The sequence below is a fragment of the Crinia signifera genome, chromosome 2 (genome assembly GCF_055691185.1).
Source record: "Crinia signifera chromosome 2, ASM5569118v1, whole genome shotgun sequence".
Lineage (NCBI taxonomy): Eukaryota > Metazoa > Chordata > Amphibia > Anura > Myobatrachidae > Crinia > Crinia signifera.
In genome coordinates, this window is record NC_139218.1 from 39,934,126 (window position 1) to 39,954,547 (window position 20,422).

The window sequence follows — 20,422 nt, forward strand, 5'->3', positions numbered from 1 at the left end:
GCGAACTTTAGGTTTTAATAGGTCTGCCCGTGGCATGGCCAAAACTTTTTTTTGGAGGGTTTGTAGTTGTTTGAGGTTGTACCCTCCACCACTGAATTGGTGCTTTCTAAAGCTGCTTGGCTGGTGCTGGATATCCTGGCTGCACGCATTAATTGGGATTTTGGGAGCCCACGTTTTAGAGGCTTAGGGTGGTGGCTCGATCCCAACAGCAGGGTGTTGCGGTCAGACGGTTTTGCATAGACCTTGGTCGCTAAGTTCCCGTTTTGTAAGGACACTTGTACATCCAAATACTCAATGGATTCTCGCTGAATATTATATGTGTACTTGATGGGGCTGGTGCTTGTGTTGATTGCCTGGATGTGCTCCTCAAGTACTGCGATTGGCCCTGTCCATAAACAAAATAAATCGTAGATAAATCGACAGTATAATAGAATATGCTGGGCAATGTGATCCACGCTTATAAACTTCTCATCTTCCTCCGCAAACATAAAAATGTTTGCCAGGCTTGGAGCTACCGGGCTCCCCATTGCGCACCCCACTTTTTGCTGGTAAATAGCTCCATTGAACAAGAAATAATTACGTTCTAGGGTTAATGTCAACAGCTTCACAAATAAATGATGGTCACAAATAAATGATGGTCAATCTCACTGATGTTTTGTGATCTTAAGAACTTCGCCACATATGCCACTCCTGCTGTCTGGGGAATGGCCGTGTACAGGCTACATACGTCAAGCGTTACAAGTACCGTTTCTGCTGGAATATGGGTGACCTGTTGTAGCTGAAGAAGGAAATCAGTGGTGTCCTTCACATAAGTGGTTTGCTTTTGAAGCAGGGTGTCGAGAAATTTTGAAACGGGTTGGAAGAGAGAGTTATTGGCCGAAATGATTGGTCGGCCCGGTGGCTTGGTTGAATTTTTATGGAGTTTGGGTACGGTGTAAATGACAGGCATGACCGGGAACTGCTGCGTGAGGGCTTTAGCCAAATCTTTGTGAATAAGTTGCCTTTGGATGGCATCCAACAATAAAGTGTCCAATTCGTGCTTGTAACTGCTGGTGGGGTGAGTGGGTAGTTTGTCATATACCGAAGTATCACTGAGCTGTTGATCTATTTTGGCTTTATAGTCGCTCAAATCTTGAACGACTATTGCTCCCCCTTTATTAGCCGCACGTATTACTATATGTCGATATCCAGCCAGATCATTGAGGGCACTGCGCTCCTCCCGGGATAGATTGTGATAAGTAATTGTGGTGGCTGAGTTATATTTTGACACTGATGCATCCACCAATCTAGAGAAGGTGGGAATGGAAGTATTGGAAGAAACTGGGTCAAATTTGGAACTGCTTCTGGACTGAATGAATTTTTGAACTGGATTAGTGGCCTTTGATGACTCAGAGTGTTGAAAATGTTCTTTCAAACGCAGGTGGCGGTCGAATCTGTGGCGGTCTATCTGCCATTGCAGCTCATTATGGGTATTTGTTGGGATAAATGATAAGCCTTTTTTGAGAACAGCCATTTCAGCCGGTTTTAAGGTATATGAGGAGAGATTGTATATTAACTCCTCAGTAGGGTCTTTAGCTCTCTTTGCCCTCTGATTTTGGCCGCTCCTGCGGGTGGCTTTGCTTTTAGGCTTGCTGGTCCTGGTTGTCCTAAAGGGACTTCTGTTCTGCGGGGGGCTTGATCAGATTCTTGCATTCTAAAATCACTGTTCGAGTTAGAAGTCGCTGTTTCCCTTGCACGGTTCTCTCTTCTACGACGATACCCATAGGGACCCTGTTTATTATAGCTCTGTGGCCCCGGTTCACCCCCCATGAGCCATCTGTAAACCTTATTTTCATCATAGTCTCTGGAGACCATGGTGAATTTGCTGGCTTTGAACTTGAGAAGCTCCTTTCTGTAATTTTCCACCCTGGTTGTTAAATTACGCTGCCAGTCGGGGTTTGATGTTTGTATACTGGGTATTTGATGTAGTGATTCCAATTTGTTGATTTTATCTTTAACCAGTGCAAGTTCTCTCTTCGACTCCTCGATGACTAAAAGCATAAGATCTAGACTGCATTTATTTAAAACTCCAATCCATTTTGCACAGAAATCGGGATTAAATCTACCAATTGTCGGAATATTTCTAATCCGAAACCACCGAGGGATCATTTGCTGCCGGAAGTATTTGGACAGTGATGAGCCATGTAAGAGATAGTCCACCTCCCTCTTTTTTAATTGAAACATTTGATTCATGATGTCGTCCAATGTTATATCAGGGATCAAGTCGTCTTCCGTGTCGTCTAACAAGATCTGCTGTGCCTCAGCATCGCTGATGCTGTGAAGTAACCCCTTAGTGGCCGGCATGGTGCGGCAGCCAGCTGGGGGTTGGGGAGAACTCTCCATACTGTAATCCACGAGATAATCAAGCCTGGTGGCGCGCTGAAAACTGTGGTTGGTGCCTTGCTACGGTTGGATCACCGCAGTGGTCTTGGTGTACAGAGCTGTGTTCGAGCCAGCACTCCTTTAATGGTTGCAAAATGCCCCGGGTGCCATCCAAAGGATAATGGATAGGTGAAAATAACTGTCGTCACTCCGAGGGCTTTCAATGAAAAAACTTTTTATATGCAGTAAAAGGTCTACACCATCATGTCAAACAAGTCGACGTTTCAATGTCTCTAGGACATTTTTTTCCAGACCAGACATGAAGGATACATAAAGAGAATAACACAACATGAATTGCTTAAATAAGCGCTTACCTGGCACGGTCCGTCCGGCGGCCGGGTGCACGCCGTCACGCCCCCACACTGAGGAGTCCCAGAATACTGACGTCAGCTTCCTGCTCCCGTTGCCCAGGAGACGCATGAAGCCAACGTCCCCAGCCGCCGGACGTCATCCCGCAGCCTACAGTATGACCTGGAGAGTGCATAAAACAAAATACATAGTGCATTAACCCCTTCCCGACATTTGACGTATATATACGTCATGGTCGGGAAGGACTTCCCGACACATGACGTATATATACGTCATGGCTTTAAACTGTCACCGCGTCTATAGACGCGGTGACAGTTTGGAGATGTCTGCTGTCCCTGACAGCAGACATCCCCCCTCGCCGCCCAGGGGGGGCAGGGGTGCCCCCCCCGGTCGGCGATCGCTGCGATTGGCTGTTCAAAAGTGAACAGCCAATTGCAGCGTTTTCTGTGTTACCGGCGGCTAAGCCGCTCGGTAACACAGAGATCGGTGGTGATCGGTGCTGTTAAGTACAGCACCGATCACCACCGAGCGGCAAACCGCCCTCCCACCCGCCCTTCCACCCGCCCGGCAGCCCGCCCTCCCTCCCGGCAGCCTCCCTCCAGCCCTCCCTCCCACCCAGCCAGCAGCCGCAGCGCCAGCCCCCCTCCCACCCCCACCCCCCCGCCAGCAGCAGCACAGTTAAATATTTGATTTTGGGTAGAAATTCATTTATATGACCTATATATATATATATATATATATATATATAAATATATATATATATAGATATATATATATATATATATATATATATCTATATATATATATATGTGTATATATCTCTTATATATTTGGCTACATCTGTCAATCATCTGCGGCTGTAACGCTGGGCGGGGTCACACACCACCCAGCCAGCAAGAACAAATGTAGCCAAACATATAGGAGAAGCCCACACCTGTCCCCACCTAACCCCCGCAATCACGCACACCTTACTGCACCGCCGCGCTGTCCCAGTCCCTGTGCGCCGGCTCCTGTCAACTGTCGCGGGAACACAGCCGCACATACACTGCTGTGCGCCCGCTGCCTCCTCCGTCCAGCCACCCGCCAGCAGCGCAAAACGCTGTCACACAGCGCCCGCTGCCTCCGGATAGCAACCCCACGCAGAGCCACCCCTCAGACCTCTACACGCCGGCACAAGCTCCCGCTGCCTCCGGCCGCCGCAGAGCCAGCCGGCAGCAGCGCTACCCGCTGTAACACAGCGCCCGCTGCCTCTGGCTAGAAACCAGACGCAGAGCCACCCCGCAGACCGCTACACGCAGCGCTACACGCCGGCACACAGCGGACGCAGCCTCCAGCTCCAAACCCGCTGCTGAGCCACCCGCCAGCAGCGCTAACAGCCGCCACACAGCACCTGCTGCCTCCGCAGGAATACACGCCGCTGAGCCTCCCCGCACACCCCTAGACGCCGGCACACAGCACCCGCTGCCTCCGGCGACAAACCCTGCCGACACACTTCACCCGCAGCCTCCTGCTGCCAACCCTGCGCCTCCGGCGACAAACCCTGCCGACACACTTCACCCGCAGCCTCCTGCTGCCAACCCTGCGCGGAGGCACCCTGCAGCACCGCTACACGCCTTCAGACTGCGCCCGCTGCCTCCTGCTGCCAGCCCTGCACAGACCCACCTGGCAACACCGGCTGGCTGCACCCACTGCCTGCCACCCCCACCGGATGAAAACAGACTGTGGCCGATGCATGCCAACCCCGGACGCATGAGCCAGCTGCCTGCCACCCCCTTCAGCCTCAGAAATACTGTGGACGAAGACTGCCACCATTGCCCGCCTTGGACACCAACAGACCACTCATCTCTACCACCAACGGATAAAAGGTAATTTTCACACACCATTGCAACACACACACACTTTCTAGCCACAACTACACCACCCCATGCACTTTAGACCTATCAACACAAACAGCACAACAATAACATCCATAACACTACATAACACCACCGCACACCACAACAGCACCAACGCCCCCATTAACACCCCAAATTACTTAGCAAGCGCAAGACATTCAGCAAACCCAACCCACAACACCACACCACCAACGCCCCCATTAACCCCCCTAATTGATACACAACACCAAGACTTTCGGCACCAAGGTGTCACCACCAGCCTCTCCTGGCGATGCACGGAGCATGCCTCTCTGTGTATGCGCCGTTACGCACTCACCAACACCACTTCCACAAACACCCTCACCCCACTAGCCCTCGACCACTGCCATGTGGAACCATCCCCATCCCAAAAACACCATATGCCCGGACTGCAATGCCTACAATTTAGCAACCTTCAGGAGCCTTTCCCTGCAATTGCCGCAGAACGGCTTTATGCGCATGTGCCCTAACGTGCTGACCCACCTCCCTCCCTCAAACCCACTCCCCGCACTGCCCCTCGGACACTACCATGTCTACCCATACCCAACAATGGCATGTACACGGCCAAGAATAACAATAGCCCTGACGTGCAGAAACAGCATGGCCAATATTCACACATCACCAACATTCACATCCACCAGACAACAAAACACCACAACACTCTACAGAGACACAAATAATGTAAACCCAAAAACAAGCCCATTCGGCAAACAACAAAACACCAGACACCGGCACACACCCACAAACCATTCCGCCCCCACAACCAATAGCTTGACACCACTAGGTCCACACCCCCTGCACTCCACCCCAGCAACAACTCGCCAACACAACCCATCACACCTACACTATCCAGCCCCCACACCAACAACAAACCACACTCACTATCTTTGCACCATAAGAACCCATGCCCTCTTTACCATCGGTCTCAAAACCAAACCCACCTGCCCAACATCTCAAGACAACTCAACCCTTCAGAACAACATCAAACACAACCCCATCAACATCCTACTAACACACACTCTCTTTACACCGCAATTGCACACACACTTACACTGCACACCTATGCACGATATCCAACATCACAACACTCACTATCTAACCCACCGTCAATAGTACCAAAAAATACACACAACTTTAACACGATAACAAACACTAGCACCACCCTCACACGCCAACTAGCGTTACAGCTCACTTACACAACACTAGCAACTAAAATACCACTTCTTCTACCCACCACACCTCCATTTCAAACACACACCAACTTCAATCCCAGACAAATATACACACAGACACCCAACTACCTAAAAAAACAGAACACACAAATAACCACAACACCATTACAACATCCCTTTACATGCACACCACCACTACCAACACTTATTTAATATCGCACACAACACACCATACATTAAAACAACAACTACACAGAGTACTCTAAATTACTTATAACACAGACACTCCAACACAATCATTACATTACTCCTCTAAGCATCCCTATTCTTTACATAACAATCTTATGTCTTCCTTCCCAGCTACAACAGCTCCAGCTGAAACCACCGAAGAGAACAACTGTTAGAAGAAACATCCGCAGCAGCACTCAATACTGACCTGGACTACTACAGCTAAAGACTACAGCACAAGCCAAAAAACCACAGTAAGACCAATACGATTTTACACATACATATACTACACTATATACGCTTACATCACCTCACTTTTGCCCCATTACTAACACACTAGGAACACACACCACCACTTACTCTTACAACAACTGCACAACCACCTCATCCACACAAACAATACACACACACACAACACTCATTTCACAACATCTTACTACTACATTACTAGCATCCACACTACAACTATACATCCGTATTGCTCAAAAAATCACTGCACAAAGTAACATTCAAAAACTATGCACTTACTTACAATACTTAGGAGAAAAACCACACCTACACCAAAATCATTCACACACCCTCACTAACATACATCACATACACTACACTACCCGCCATTAGCACTACTTCTGCTACTAGCCACACCACTCCTACATCTACTATACTCGCAATACAACACAGCATATTGACATAACACAACCACACATAAGTCGAAGTATCCTTTATGTACATCATTAGCTACTATTACAATCACGAGCTTGCTAAACCACTCCATTACACACACACCCCAACAATATACTCCACACATTGAACACACGCACACAACAAAACCCGACACAAGTACACACTGAAAACACCATCACACACACTTCACACACACACACACACACACACACACACACACACACACACCAGACCAATATACACCACACATTCACCACACACACACAACAAAACCAAACACAAGTACACACTGAAAACACCGTCACACACACTTCACACACACACCAACACACACACACACACACACACATTACACACTTCAAACACACATGTACAACTGTGCTATAAACTCAACATAAACCTAACCAAACAACACCCACAACTCTACTATAGACTCTATATACCCACATACAACAACACTATTCTATAGATACAATCAATGCATGTACACTCTCGCTACAAATAAATCTGGTGTGCGAACACAGCTACTACTGGCCGCACTAAAAACACACAATTTAAGATCCTTTACACACACAATCCACTGCAGCACTCAACAATGACCTGATCACAAACATCTGTCAACTACTAACACTATACTGTTAGAACACCCCACAAACACAATTCAATTCACACACACACACACACATTCCAAATACATCCACACACACACCAAAGTTAAAACACACCTCACAAGCGCATCACACACACACACACACACACAACACCTTTACACCACACTCTAACATGTACGCCACCCCTACTAACACTTCATTTACATCACTAACAACATACTCCAAACCAAACAACTAACACACTACAACACATTACTCCTAACACAGACACTGAAACACAATTATTACAAGATTAATCAAAGCATCGCCATTCTTTACATAACACTGTAATGTTTTCCTTCCCAGCTACTACAGGTCCAGCTCAAAACACAGAAGACAAGACCTGCTATCAAATTATACGCTGAAGCACTGAATACTGACCTTTACTACTACTACATCTCAAGACTACAGCACAAGGCCCAAAACCACGGTAAGACCAATACTATTTTACACAACCACATACTACACTATATACGCTTACATCACCTCACTTTCCTAACACTTAGAACACACTATAAACACACAACACCACCTACAGTAACAACTACTGCACAACCACCTCATCCACAAAATCAATACACACACACACCTCATTTCTCAACATCTTTCAGCTACATTACTAGCAGCCACACTATACATCCCTATTCTTCAGACAAAAAACCTATACAAAGTAACATGAAATAACTATGCACACCCCGCAATTCCATTTCTTTTCAATCTCTTTATGAAAAAGACCACACCGACACATAAATCATTAACACACGCTCACTAACAACGATCACATACACTTCACTACCCGCCATTAGTACTACTTCTGCTATTAGCCACACCACTCCTACATCTACTATACTACAAATACAACACAGCATATTGACATAACACAACCACACAGAAGTCAAAGTATCCTTTACAGGTATGTACATCATTAGCTACTATTACAATCACGAGCTTACTAAACCACTCCACCACACACACACCCAAACAATATACTACACACATTGAACACACGCACACAACAAAACCCGGCACAAGTACACACTGAAAACACCATCACACACACTTCACACACCCGAACAATATACACCACACATTCACCACACACACCCACAACAAAACCAAACACAAGTACACACTGAAAACACCGTCACACACACTTCACACACACACCAACACACACACACACACACATTACACACTTCAAACACACATGTACAACTGTGCTAGAAACTCAACATAAACCTAACCAAACAACACCCACAACTCTACTATAGACTCTATATACCCACATACAACAACACTATTCTATAGATACAATCAATGCATGTACACTCTCGCTACAAATAAATCTGGTGTGCGAACACAGCTACTACTGGCTGCACTGAAAACACACAATTTAAGATCCTTTACACACACAATCCACTGCAGCGCTCAACAATGACCTGCTCACAAACATCTGTCAACTACTAACACTATACTGTTAGAACACCCCACAAACACAATTCAATTCACACACACACACACACACACACATTCCAAATAAATCCACACACACACCACAGTTAAAACACACCTCACAAGCGCATCACACACACACACACACACAACACCTTTACACCACACTCTAACATGTACGCCACCCCTACTAACACTTAATTTACATCACTAACAACATACTCCAAACCACACAACTAACACACTACAACACATTACTCCTAACACAGACACTGAAACACAATTATTACAAGATTAATCAAAGCATCGCCATTCTTTACATAACACTGTAATGTTTTCCTTCCCAGCAACTACAGGTCCAGCTCAAAACACAGAAGACAAGACCTGCTATCAAATTATACGCTGAAGCACTGAATACTGACCTTTACTACTACTACATCTCAAGACTACATCACAAAGCCCAAAACCACGGTAAGACCAATACTATTTTACACAACCACATACTACACTATATACGCTTACATCACCTCACTTTCCTAACAGTTAGAACACACTATAAACACACAACACCACCTACAGTAACAACTACTGCACAACCACCTCATCCACAAAAACAATACACACACACACCTCATTTCTCAACATCTTTCTGCTACATTACTAGCAGCCACACTATACATCCCTATTCTTCAGACAAAAAACCTATACAAAGTAACATGAAATAACTATGCACACCCCGCAATTGCATTTATTTTCAATCTCTTTATGAAAAAGACCACACCGACACATAAATCATTAACACACGCTCACTAACAACGATCACATACACTTCACTACCCGCCATTAGTACTACTTCTGCTATTAGCCACACCACTCCTACATCTACTATACTAGAAATACAACACAGCATATTGACATAACACAACCACACATAAGTCAAAGTATCCTTTATGTACATCATTAGCTACTATTGCAATCACTACCTTGCTAAACCACTCCACCACACACACACCCACACAATATACTCCACACATTGAACACACGCACACAACAAAACCCACCACAAGTACACACTGAAAACACCATCACACGCACTTCACACACACCGACACACACACACACACACACACATTACACACTTCAAACACACATGTACAACTGTCCTATAAAGTCAACATAAAGCTAACCAAACACCCACAACTCTACTATATACTTTATATACCCACATACAAACACACTTTTCTATATATACAATCACTGCATGTACACTGTCGCCACACATAAATATGGTGTGCCAACACAGCTACTACTGCCCACACTGAAAACACACAATTTAAGATACTTTACACACACAATCCACTGCAGCGCTCAATAATGTACTTATCACAAACATCGGTCAACTACCACTATACTGTTAGAACACCCCACAAACACAATTAAAGTCACACACAAACACACATCCCAAATAAATCCACACACACACCCAAATTAATACACACCGAACAAGAGCATCACACACACACACACTCACAACACCTTTACACCACACTCTAACATGTACGCCACCCCTACTAACACTTTATTTACATCCCTCCCAACATACACCAAACCAAACAAGTAACACACTACAACGCATTACTCATAACACAAACACTGAAACACAATTATTACAGTACTAATCGAAGCATCGCCATTCTTTACATAACACTGTTATGTTTTCCTTCCCAGCTACTACAGGTCCAGCTCAAAACACAGAAGACAAGACCTGCTACCAAATTATACGCTGAAGCACTGAATACTGAACATAACTACAACTCCTACATCTCAACACTACAGCACAAGCCACAAAACCACGGTAAGACCATGAATATTTTACACATCCACATACTACACAGGATACGCTTACATCACCTCACTTTCTGTCCAAATACAAAACACTATCAACACACCCCACAACACACACTGACAACTAATGCACACCCATCTCATCCACATCAACACTACACACACACAGCACACTCACCTTTAGACCTAAGATAACTACACTACTAACATACAAATTACTAAAAGACATCCCTCTTCCAATAAATAAAAAACACACAATTATGGCTTTTCACGACTATCTATCCACAACGTTTTACACAGTCTTGCAACTTTTTTACTACAACAACTATACCTAAGAAATACACATCCACATTACCACAAACGCTCTCCACAATATACCTACAATACACAACTAACTAGCCAACATTAGTGGTACTTATACTATTAACCACGACACACCTGCTTCTACTGTACTCCAAATACAATACACTATCTTTACAAAATACATCCACACAATACTCAAATGCTTCCCTACTTCATGTACGTTATTCACCACAATTCACAACACTATATTGGACACAAAAATAACACACACACAACACTTTTTGGTATTACACTACATACATCCAAACCACACCCTACTAACTCGAAGTACACCCTACATTAGGCCACTAACATTACCCTCAAATTAGCTATTAAAACACACACTTTCAAACAAGAGCACCACCACTAACTGGATACTCTTCGCACACATTACCCAAGACGCGCACATTAACCATCAATGATACTTATGCTATCAAACACACCACATCTGCTTCTACTCAACTCTGAATACAACACAGCATAGTTACATTAGTACACATCCACAGAACACTACATTACTTCCCTCCTTTATATGCATTATAGCACCAAATCTATTACAACAACAATCAACCACACACAAATAATATACAACACACATACACAACACAAATACAAACACTTCTAAATACAACCAATCAAGCACCTCAATCCTCAATACTTAACTGCACAACTCAAACTCACAACTACACCACTACACAATAAAGGTCACTTACACATTCCATTAAACATTACTATTTATCAAACTACTCACACTACACTAATCACATCCCTTACACTCTATTTCAAACACACAATCAACACACACCCCACATACACTTACAAATACAGCACACGCTTCTCATGTACAACAATACTACATGCACACACAACACTGCCCATAATATAATACAACAACCTTCCTAACATTGCCGGTTACTCTCTGACACTCGCAAAGCCACAATCCCTCTCGAATGGACAAAACCATATCCGCTGCAGCCGGGGATCATGTAACATGTACAGAGAGAGTTTAATTTGCCTCGGGGTGTACTTCAAATTGATATCAATGTAACAAAACAACATACACTATTTACCCTGCACAGAAACAATACAACACCCCATTGTAACTCTTTCTGCACATGTTACATTACTCCCACCTGCAGTGCACATGGTTTTCTCCATTACACACTATCAATAACCACCAGACTCAATAAATTATGTATTCCTCTAGCCTAAAACTCATGCACTACTTACTACAATGTCCATACAACACACAGACGCTTACTCTGAACTCAGCCCATACCACACTGCATACACTGAAATAACATCACTTCCATCACAGTAAAGTACCTCACCTACCAATCCTTATTACCAATAGGTTAATTAATCCTACTATTTGGCATATTGGTTCCATTTTACACTGCATTTCACAACTTTGACAACTACATTACATCGTGTCTCCCAATGTAACAGTTCTACATGTTCCTCTGACCATTATCCACCCACAAAACTTACACAATCATAGCTAACACAACACGAAAAAGAACACACACACAACAACACTAATATTCACCAAAATTCACCATGTCCACCCATCTACCTAACATTTCACCTGCACACTTACTCTCTACACACACCAATATCAAAAGCACTATAAACACCTATATCGCCACACAAACATACACCACACTAAACATTCACTACCAAACCACATGTACACTATGCACAAGCAACACACAAACACAAAGTACAATTCAAACCAACTACATAACCAATACATACACCACTCTATCACTAACACTACACCAACACATTCAACAAAACACATCACACACACAAACACCTCTAACACACACAATCCAACAACACAGTACTTTCCTCACATATACTAAACACAACACACACTTAACAATTACACTCACCTCTGCCAGCAAACAAGAAAAAATATACTACACCACGCCTTCAAATCGCAACCCACCATACGCACAACTCACATGCAAAATATATTACATTAATCATACTATAACACATACATCACACACACACTTCTATCAATACATCACACACACCCATTTCGACAACACTCACAGCTCTACAACACAAGCACATACTCCACCCTTCACACTACTGAAACTGTACCTTACTTAACCCCTACACTTTACAAGCTCTTTTTCACAAACAACACTCACTAAACACACACAATGACATTTAACTGTTACATACACATCGCACTACTACACCAAACTCAGCCCCACATATATTCACAACGCACACAGTATATACACACATTTAAACACACCAACATGCCAAAACATTAACCGCAATACACTTACACACATCCCTCTTCCACATATATATTGCGAGTGGACTTTAAACAGTGGCTACCATTTATGTACAACTAGGTAATTTATTGCGCCCTACACTCGCTCTTCACACCGCCGTAAGGTGCTGCACCCCATTCATATGACAACATTTGTGTTGTGTGAAACATGGTTTGATTGTATGAAAAATGCCCTGTATTCAAACTTCAGTTATCTGTAAAATGTGTTACATAAAGAGCATATAATTTACCAAGGAGTGTGTATAGTTTTGTTCCATTACTAAGCGGCTACAGAGTAAGATGTACATTGATAGTCAAGATAGTACTGTGACATTTGGGGGTGTGAACAGGGTGTGCGTGTTGTTTACGTGTGTGTGCAATAGTATAGTCGGGTGTTTTTCAGTCAGCGCCTCCCCACTGGTGGAGGTCAACACACAGGAAAACACGAGGCTGAGTAGTGATAATGGTGTCTGCCATAAAGGGGACTAAACCGTAGGGTGGGGGGCACTGTGCATATTATGCCAGTGGATGAGGGTCAAGTGTACCATCACAGGAGTACACAACGGTAGCATAGGGTGTCTGCCACTGTGGCCATGGTTCTTTGTTACTATGTAAGTGTGTGTGTCCCGAGCCAAAGGCTATACTAGCCTAATAGCCTATGACTCCACCCTGCATTATAGACACACTCACGCATTCAGTGACACATGCACTTAAATAGATAAAACATTATTTAAAAATGACACTTGCGATTTATAATGACGCAGATAACAATGGACTCTCAAGAAGATCCCATACTAAGAAAACGCCGCAAAACTGCAGAACGCCAAGCTAGATGGTTAGCTAAGCAAAGCCAAGAGTCCCTAAACAAAATAAACGCAGAGAAGGCTAATCATAAAAAAATTAAACGCACACAAGAAACATTACAACAAACTGAAGCGCGTCGTATTGTACATGCAGAAGCAGAGCGACTCAGAGTCCACAAAAAAAAAACAGAAACAACTTTCCTACAACAGCCGCCAAATCCAAATTGTCAGCCAACCACACATACTGAACAACAATTACTACCGGAACCAGTACCTACATTGGAATATGTATCACATGAACTTCATATACTTCCACCTGGAAATTCAAACGTTTGCCAACCAACACACAATATTGACAACCCTATTCAACCAAGTACATCTCATCCAAATACATCAACAACCACTTCGAAAACATTGATACATGGTATTATCAATCAACAAGCACAGGCACCCAGACTCCAACACAGAGAAGAGGAAACAGCTTCACTTCAACAGTTCCTGCAAAAAGACTGTCAACCAAGCACACAGACTGAACAAATCTTACTACCGGCGACAGTACCTCCATTAGAAAATGTACCAAATGAACAACATATACTTCCAGCTGCAAATTCCACCGTTTGCAAAACAACACACAATGTTTCCAAACACATTCAAACAAGTACATCCGTTCCAAATACATCAACAACCACTTCTCAACCATTGTTACACATCAACAACAACAACAATGGTCACATTAACCCACACAATCCAACACTAACAACAAATACCAACGTTATGTTGCAACACCAAGAAGTCACACCACATACTTGCGGACCATTTAATATTATCTGCCAGTTTTGTGGATCTTTTAATTTTATCGATGAGCGTCCACATGATGGCAAATTTACTCACTGTTGTCAAAAGGGAAAACTAAAGTTACCAAAGCCACAAGACGTTAATGGACTACAGTTACAGTATCCTGAATTTTTGAAAGAATTACTTTCAAACCCACTTTGCCCACATTACCAACACTTTAAAGAAAAAATACGATCATATAATAGTGCACTTTCCTTTGCATCTATGGGAGCAAACATTGTTCAATTACCAGGAAATGGTCCATATGTTTTCAAAGTTCAAGGACAAACATATCATCGGACGTCACACTTACAACCCATCAATAATGAAGCACCCCAATTTGCTCAACTATACGTTCTTGACAGCACACAAGCAACCAACGTTCGAGAACATCATGCTGCCAATCAAGATTGTAGACCCGATATCATGGACAAAATTGATCGCTTTTTTCGACAACACAATCGCCTTGCACAAAGCTATCACCTTATGCGCCAAGTTGAACAACAACAACTGAAACTTGCCGCCGAAAAAGGAGAAACCATTCCAGTGATTAGTATGGCGCTGAAACGTGATCGGCAATCTGATGCAAGACGATACAACACACCCACATCCAACGAAGTAGCTATGATTTTTGTCAATGAGGACGGCGAGCCACCATTCAAAAGAGACATCCGCATATACCCCATAAACCCCACAAATCCAAAGCAACAATTTATACATTTAAACATTTTAAGCCCAAACATGGATCCAATGACATACGCCCTTTTATTTCCATATGGTGAACCAGGATGGCAACCAAATTGGCAATGTGAGTCATACAATACAGCAAAACTTAATCCAGTGAACAAAAATGTTTCCATGTTACAGTACAAGGCGGCCTTAACAGCCATTCGGGAAGAATTTAGTCCCATCATGTCTGCAGGAAAATTAACTCAACAATGGTTAGTTGATTCATATCTTCAAGTTGAAGCTAATAGATTAAACTACATTCGACACAATCAAACACGTTTACGAGCAGAACAATATCAAGGACTTGCTGATCACATTGCAAACAAAGCTGATAATCTCAACATGCAACCTGGTGTAGCTGTTATTTTGCCATCAACCTTTGAAGGCTCACCGAGACATATGCGAGAGCGTTGCTGTGACGCTATGTCTATTTTTGCTAAGTGGGGTGCTCCTGATGTTTTCATAACGTTCACTGCTAATCCAACTTGGAATGAAATAAAAGACAATTTACGACCTGGCGAACATACTTCAGATCGACCTGATTTAGTAGCACGGGTATTTCAAATTAAGCTACATTCGCTCATTAATGATATCAGTAAGCATGGTGTTTTTGGAAAGGCCAAAGCTTATGTATATACTATTGAGTTTCAAAAAAGAGGCCTACCACATGCACATATACTTATGACACTGCAAACTGAAGACAAAATTACCACCGTCCAAAAAATCAATCAATTTGTCTCTGCTGAAATACCATCAAACGAAAATCCAATTTTGCGCAACATTATAACACGCTGCATGCTACATGGTCCATGCGGCATCAATAATCCACGTGCACCCTGCATGAAAGATGGCAAATGTTCCAAGCTCTTTCCAAAACCATTCCACCATGAAACCACCTTAAACACAAATGGCTATCCTATTTACCAACGTCGACCTGGAGAACAAGTAGAAGTTCGCGGTGTACTTATGTCCAACCAAAATGTGGTCCCATACAACCCATACTTATCACTCAAGTACAATGCTCATATCAACGTTGAAGTATGCACATCACTTACAGCTATTAAGTACATATACAAATACATTTTTAAAGGGTTTGATTGTGCTAATGTGGCTATTACACCAAATGGAGAAGCAGAACTTCAATACAATGAAATAACCAATTTCATTGACTGTCGCTATGTGAGCCCACCTGAAGCCATTTGGAGACTACGAGAATCATTCATGCATAATCGCTCACACAGCGTAATTAGACTTCCAGTCCATTTACCCAACCAGCAAACAATCATATTTGAGCAAGGTCATGAACAAAAAGCTCTCCGTGCAGCACAAACTGTACAAACCAAACTAGAAGCTTGGTTTCACCTCAATGCTACTACACCACATTCACAGCAATGGCTGTACTCCGACATTCCACTTCACTATGTTTACACACATTCCAAATGGCAACCAAGACAACGAGGTGGAGACAAAATTGTTGCACGAATGTATACCGTCAGTATCAAAAATGAAGAGCGTTTTTATTTACGTCTTTTACTACTACATGTGCCCGGTGCTATCAGTTTCCAAGCATTGCGAACTGTAAATGGTGTGGTTTGGGAAACCTTTAAAGCTGCTGCTTTAGCACATGGCTTTCTCGCATCAGATAACGAATGGCATAACTGTTTATCAGATGCAGCCACTTACATTATGCCTAAACAGTTACGAGAAATGTTTGCCTACATATGTTGTTTTTGTCAGCCTGCTGAACCACTTCAATTATGGAAAGATCACCTTATTCAATTCACTCTTGACTTTAGTCACAATAATAACCAAGACCTTGCCCAAAGCAAAGCTCTACACCACATTAACACTATTTTACAGCAACATGGATTGTCATGTGCACTGCTTGGCTTGCCAATTCCAACTGGAAATGCACCACAAGAACAAGCATATAATGTCATAGAAGAACAAAATGTAGCTAATCAACATATTTCAATGCTTAACAACCAACAGTTAGCTGCTTTCAACACAATAATCATGGCTGTACAATCGGACAACATCCAAAGCCAATGTTTTTATGTGGATGGCCCGGGAGGTTCGGGAAAAACATTCCTGTACACGACACTGATAGCATATATACGAGGCCAAGGTAAGATTATATTGCCGTTTGCAACAACAGGAATTGCAGCAACTCTACTCAAAGGTGGACGCACTGTTCACAGTGGATTTAAGCTACCTGTCCCACTACTGGATACATCTGTTTCTTCCATGAGACTAACGTCCCCAGAAGCACACCTGTTACGTCAAGCTGTTGTCATTCTCATTGATGAAATAACAATGCTCCCAAAACATGGCCTTAGATGCATCGACAAACTTCTACAAGAAGTAATGAACCTAAACAAACCATTTGGTAACAAAATTATTGTCTTAGGAGGTGATTTTCGACAAACCCTTCCAGTTGTGCCAAGAGGAACACAAACCGATATTATCGAATGCTGCATTAAATCAAGTCATCTGTGGCAACATTTCACTTCTCTCAGTCTTACTACGAACATGCGAAGTGAAGGCCAACTACAACATAATCAGTGGCTTTTACAAGTTGGAATGGGAACTATACCACCAGTACCCGAAATTTCCCAAACTAACATCATTGAAATCCCGCAACATATGCTAACAACTGAGGATCTCATTACAACTATTTTTCACAATGTACAAAATATGTCAGTCGATGACCTTTCACAACGAGTTATTCTTGCTCCCACAAATGCCCACACACTTGAAATGAATCGCAAAATTATTGATTTAATGCCCGGAATTGGAAAGATTTATTACAGCGCCGACTCAGTCGTTAGTGAAGACCCCAACGACGCTTTAAACTTCCCTCAGGAATTTCTACATGACCAAACTCCTTCAGGAATGCCTCCACATATCTTGCTCTTAAAAAAAGGAGTCATTGTAATGCTTCTACGCAACCTTAACCCAAAAAAAGGATTGTGTAATGGCACACGGTTAATCATAGAAGACTTGGGTCAACACTTTATAACAACCAGAATTCTTTCCGATTGCAACAAAGGCGACATTGTCTTTATTCCCAGAATTGATTTAGCTCCAAGTGATACCACATTGCCATTTATCCTAAAACGCAGACAATTTCCAATAATTCCAGCCTATGCTATCACAATAAACAAATCCCAAGGTCAAACATTTAATTTTGTGGGAATTCATCTACAAACTTCTGTCTTCTCACATGGTCAACTTTATGTCGCTTTATCAAGATCTAGACATCCAAATCAAGTTAAAGTCCACATTAACACTAATGAAGAACAAGGACGCCTACTTTGTAATCATCGTCAATTTACTAAAAATGTTGTTTTTCATGAAGTATTTCACATGTAATGTGTCATTGCTTGATAATGTCTGTTCTTGGCTATGTTTCTACCATTTCAATATGGCGCAACTTACAAAGCTAATTGCAATGTTGACAATTAAACATTTTGAATCTTCAATGTATTTCAACACTTATTTCAACACATGCATTACCTCAACTCTACATTTTATGCATTTAAAGTGACCAAAATACTATTTATAACAATAACACAAGCACAAAACCATTGCCAATGTCATTTCATCACATCTTTCGTTTTTCAAACTGACACTCCAAATGGCATTACACACATTCAGACAAAAAAAAAAAACATTCCTACAAATATTTTGTTTTCATTTTAATGGGGCGCAGCCCCCTACGACGGTGTGAAGAGCGCCCGTAGGGCGCGATGAATCACCTAGTGTATATATATATATACACATATATATATATATATATATATGTGTGTATATATATATATATATATATATATATACACATATATATATATATACACACATATATATATATATATATATATATATATATACAGTGATCGGTGCTGTTAAGTACAGCACCGATCACCACCGATCGCCAGCCCCCCCCCCCTCCCACCCGGCAGCCACCCCTCCCACCCACCCGGCTGCCGCAGCGCCAGCACCCCTCCCACCCCCCCACCAGCCGCAGCGCCAGCCCCCCTCCCAAAGCTGGTGAGCAAAATGGGGTCACATGTGGGGGGGTTCCACTGTATTGGTGCTTCGGGGGTCTTGCTAATGCGACATAGCACCCACCTTTCATTCCACCTCCAAAAATCACTCCTTCCCTTCTGAGTCCTGCCATGCACCCAAATGGTATTTTTGGGTCACATATGAGGCATTGCCGTACTCGGGAGAAATTGGGGCACAGATTTTGGGGTGCTTTGTCTCCTTCATTCCTTGCGAAAATGAAAAATTTTGAGCCAGAACTGCATTTTTGTGTAAAAAATTACATTTTTTTACACAAAAATATCCACATATAGGATATTTATGAAAACAAAAGAATTGGGGGAATCAATTTTTAGTCACATTTCTCTAGTAAAATCTACTGTATTCGTTAGAAAAATGTATTAAAATTGAAACTCTGCAAAAAAAAAGAAATTTTGAAATTTCACTTACACTTTGTTTTAATTCCTGTGAAACACCTAAAGGGTTAATAAACTTCCAAAATGCTGTTTTGAATACTGTGAGGGGTGCAGTTTTTGAAATGGCATCATTTATGGGGGTGTCTCACATACAAGTCCCTCAAAGTCACATCAGAACTGAACTGGTCCCTAAAAAAATCAGTGTTTGAAATTTTCTTGAAAATTTGAGAATTTGCTATTCATATTTGAAGCCTCCTAGTGTCCAAAAAAATGAAAAGGAG

General features: G+C 42.6%; 1 protein-coding gene across 2 annotated transcripts in view; it reads left to right on the forward strand.

Moving 5' to 3' along the window:
* The first annotated feature begins 3,607 nt into the window (after positions 1-3,607).
* LOC146059579 (uncharacterized) overlaps positions 3,608-20,422 on the forward strand; it is a 30,935-nt gene continuing 14,120 nt past the window's right edge. Inside the window, exons 1-6 of one of the 2 annotated variants that reach the window (XM_083171923.1) lie at positions 3,608-4,595; positions 6,176-6,297; positions 7,684-7,807; positions 9,177-9,300; positions 10,558-10,684; positions 14,077-19,077. In XM_083171923.1, the coding sequence (XP_083028049.1) occupies positions 14,083-19,053 (4,971 nt within the window). In that variant the 5' untranslated portion in view covers positions 3,608-4,595; positions 6,176-6,297; positions 7,684-7,807; ... (1 more) ...; positions 10,558-10,684; positions 14,077-14,082 and the 3' untranslated portion in view covers positions 19,054-19,077. Of the gene's footprint in view, positions 4,596-6,175; positions 6,298-7,683; positions 7,808-9,176; positions 9,301-10,557; positions 10,685-14,076; positions 19,078-20,422 lie in introns of those variants that run through there. The other variant, XR_014470282.1, reaches the window with a different exon arrangement.